Genomic DNA, 4,147 nt, shown 5'->3' on the forward strand with positions numbered 1-4,147 from the left:
TTTTTTAATTACAAAGTAGAAACATCTAAATTGCTGAATACTTCCATTTTGAAATTGTGAAATATTGATTACAATTTTGTTTTTGCAGCTTTGCAAAAAACTCGGTGGCTCATGTGTTACAGCACTGGATGGTTATTATGTAGAATCCATCATTTGTGTTTTTATTGGATTTTGTTGGTGGTTCTTTCTTGGTCCAAAATTGAAAAAATTACAGGATGAAGGACCATCTTCATGGAAGTGCAAAAGAAGCAACTAATGCATTCACTACTGGACTTTCTAGGAAGGTAACTGCAGTTTTGTTTTAATTCAGACAGCTATGATAATCAGTGCACAGGAGTATAAAATGTTATTTTAAACACAGAAATTATTAATATAAAATGCCAAATGATTAAAAAATAGAGACCTCTCTGTATCATTGATTATATTTTCCTTGCCTTGCCTATGTATTTAAAGTTTACGTAAGGTCAGGACATTGGTTCTAAAACAAGTTTTCTGGCCTTGTTATTTGATTTATATCTTTTTAATTTACTGACCAAAGTATGTTTTAACCTGCAGTGCAGTAGTCATGGCTGATACCCATGCAGTCAAGCATTGTTATTGGTACCTATCATTGAACTGTATTTAAAATTTTGGCTAAATATATTAAATCGAAGAAAGCTTGATATTTAGGTACTAATTACAACTATTCTGGCTTTGTTGACAGTTAAATCTTATTTTGAATTGCAAATTGGTAAAATTCTATGTGGAATTTGCTGAGAAGAGAATGTAGACTACTGAAATGCCATTTTAGTTGTTATTCTTCTGACTATAACCACATTGTACTAATGAATCTGTGTTAAAAAAGACTATCTTAAATGTATTTCCTGCTTTTGTAAGCAAAGATTTATAAGAAGATTATTCAAACTATTTTTTATAAAATGAAAGCTATGATTTTTAATTTAATGATTCCCCTGTCCCCCCCTTTTTGGAAGCTACTTTGATTCCGTGTTAACTCTTCCCCTGAAGCTTACATGTATTTTTTGTCCTAAGTATTTTGTGGCATACAGACAGCTCCTGAGGGATCTAATTTAGTGTTGTATGTATGTTCATGGCAAAGTTTTGAAAATAAAAAATGTTTTTCTTCAAGCAGTTTTTTTTTTTTTTTTATTACTGAGAGGGGAAAAAAGCCCGTAAATCTTTCCGGTTAAGTAAAATGTAAATGAGTAATTTAACCATAATTTTAAAGACTAATGCTTTAGAGAGACAAAGACATTTTGTACCATTGACAGGTTAAATTGTGTTGTGGAAAATTGTTTCTCAGTTAAGCACTTTACTAGTGAGAAAACATCTCACAATTTATAAGAAATCAGGTACTGTATTTCCACTTATGAAAACATAACCATCTGTTTATAAACTGTAATTTCCAGTGGAGGATTGGTATCCCAGGAGAATTATGCTTTTGAATACATTAGCAACTCCTAACATACTATGTATGCCCAGTAATAAGGTTCTTTGCATATTTTGTGTTGTGTATTACTCTGACTCTAGAGATTATGTGAATCCTTCCAAAGTTATGGAAAAAGAAAGATTAAGTTGAGTTTAACTTAATTTTGTCTTTCTGAGAAAATACTAATTTTTGATTTTGTTAATTTTATAACATAGGTTGAATTTTAGAGTGGGTTTTTTAAATAAGTAATGGAGGATAAAATGGGTGGGAGAAAATGGCACTCAGCATCTGAAGAAAGATGGAGGCAAAGGTCTCTAGAACTCATGCATTGCCATCGGAAAGCCTGTGCTGGGTATCGATGCCAGATCCTGAAGAACCACCTGGAAAACATCCTAAAAACAAGGAAGCTACACCAAACCATAGTCTACCATACTTTGTCACGTGGGTTGTCGATTATCATGTATTATAATCAAAATGTTTACTTGAATAAAGAAAAAACCCACTTAACCCTCAAATGTGAAATGTATTTTACTTTTTTGGATTAAGAAGGTCACATTGCTATAATTACCTTTCACTTCTTACCCATTCCTAAAACTTACCTACTTTCAAACATACTTTGAAGTCAACAAATCTTCAATGACTTTAAGTATTTAAATATATTTTAAGCCATTAACTATAAGATGAAATCCATTAATTGCATTTGTTCTAGAAATGAACAATTGTTTTGCATTATAAGTTGTTTGGTACATGCTTGTAATGCATACCAAAAATGACTTCTTAATAGCTATGTTCAACTGAGCTGCATACATTGACCACTGATGGCATCTTACAAATGATCTACTTGAATCTGAGGATCTGTTCATGGTAAATCAATACCAGAAAAATACTACCTATTTTGGCATATATTTTTCTTTATGATAGATCTGATAAACTCTGCCCACAAGTATGAACATTAACTTTTCGAGTTAATATATATTTACTAGCTAAAATTCTTATAAATCTTATTAGATTAGCTGAAACTAAAAGCAATAATTCTTTCCTTTGTAACTAATTTTGCCTGATCAATCATAAAAAAATTGTTCAGCACCTAAAATCAATTAATTTCTCTATTTTTTTAACATTAAACTTTTGAGATGTAAACCTATTGTTTGATTTCATCCCTTTATTACAAGGGGTTTTTTTTTTTTATCTTAAACAGGTGTCAGTGGGGTCTTGAAACCCCTGAATTGCTAAGCAAAATTGGATATGTCATTTTTTGTCTTTTTGGAGAGAGCTCTTATTAAAATCTTAAATGCTTTGTGATCCAAAAAAGTGTAAAAGCTATGCCTTTTTGAATGTGGGCTGACTCTGAATTATAAACATAAATTTGAAATAATAGTTTTGAAACTAATTGTTTAAGGCATCCCAAAAACAATGTTAAAAGAAAACTCTATGATGAAAACCAGAATATGTCTGCATTTGTAGTAGTGAACTTGAAGGGGTCAGAGGAGGTAAGACACTTCTGGTAGGGGAGGGATGTGAGGGTAAATTCTCTCCCAGAAAAGATGTATCTTAGTAATTTAATCCTTTTTTCCTATGAATAATTTCTATTTGCCCTGTTAACAGATACCCAAACAAGTATGTTGTTTCGTATTAAGTGGCTAAGATCATTATTTAATATGACATAGGACCAGACTTGTGTTTTCTATTTTGGGGGATCATGTTTTTTCATGTGGTTGAAGAATGAATAAAACTGTAACACAGACTCTGCTAAAATAAAGAACCAATTTGTTGCGGACATTCCATGAAAATTCCCAAAATGTATTTTACCTTAGTATTAGAGAAAGAAAATAAATTTTTAGAAATGATTTATAACTAGGATTAATATATTTAATCGCATTTTCATTAGAGAAGGAAAGGTGATGTAGTAGTGCATTGTACTCCTGAGACTTTTTAACCAATGTCTTTGGTAGACAGAAAGGCATAATTATTTGATTTTTCTCTTAGCAGATTTAAAATACCTATTAAAGACCTTGGTTTTTTTTTTTCCACTACAGCTTAATCTCTGTCTGATTTGACAGTGCCAAAATTTTAATGTAATCACTACTTAATTTGGGACTAAGAGCCTTTTCCCTTTCCTACCTGTCAAAACTGCTATCAGAATCTCCATTTTACTCCTTTACAGCCAGGTAAATGGGCCTGCAGAGTTTATATTTTTTCCTGGAATTCTGTTTTGGTAGAGGCAGTTCCTATATTAGGACACTATAGTTAATGTACAGTTAATGTGCAGACTCATGCTGTCTCCTTAAGTGAACAGAAACATTTTTATTTGTCAGATTATAAAGTTTGCTTTTAAGGAGGTTTTTGTTTTGTTTTTCATTGTGCAGTGGTGAACATTTTATAGAAGGAAATAGTTTTATGTAATAAAATGAAATTTTTATAATGAATTATGATTTCTCTTTTAAAGAATTTTGCCAAGTACACAATTTAAAAGGTTATATTAAAATATTAGCATTATTAATTTGCAAAGTATATGAAGTCTTGAAGCACTGAGAAAAAGGTTGCCACATTTTAATAGTTTTTTATTGGCGCTACAAGACATAACTTTTTATAACAATTTTGTATGAAGAGTAACCAATAACATGGCTGTAATGTACAAGGTACAGGTATAATTTTTAGAGAATTATCACTCAGAGCTAGTACCCTTGTCAATAACAATTCATCAATCACTATTATAAAATA

At 30.9% G+C, this 4,147-nt stretch overlaps 1 protein-coding gene across 3 annotated transcripts in view; it reads left to right on the forward strand.

The window, feature by feature from the left end:
• Positions 1-1,941, forward strand: part of SLC33A1 (solute carrier family 33 member 1) — a 17,412-nt gene extending 15,471 nt beyond the window's left edge. Inside the window, exons 6-7 of one of the 3 annotated variants that reach the window (XM_029940008.1) lie at positions 89-284; positions 704-1,128. In XM_029940008.1, the coding sequence (XP_029795868.1) occupies positions 89-256 (168 nt within the window). In that variant the 3' untranslated portion in view covers positions 257-284; positions 704-1,128. Of the gene's footprint in view, positions 1-88; positions 1,129-1,641 lie in introns of those variants that run through there. The other 2 variants (XM_029940007.1, XM_029940009.1) reach the window with 2 other exon arrangements.
• Positions 1,942-4,147: the final 2,206 nt, after the last annotated feature.

The sequence above is a fragment of the Suricata suricatta genome, chromosome 5 (assembly GCF_006229205.1).
Source record: "Suricata suricatta isolate VVHF042 chromosome 5, meerkat_22Aug2017_6uvM2_HiC, whole genome shotgun sequence".
NCBI lineage: Eukaryota > Metazoa > Chordata > Mammalia > Carnivora > Herpestidae > Suricata > Suricata suricatta.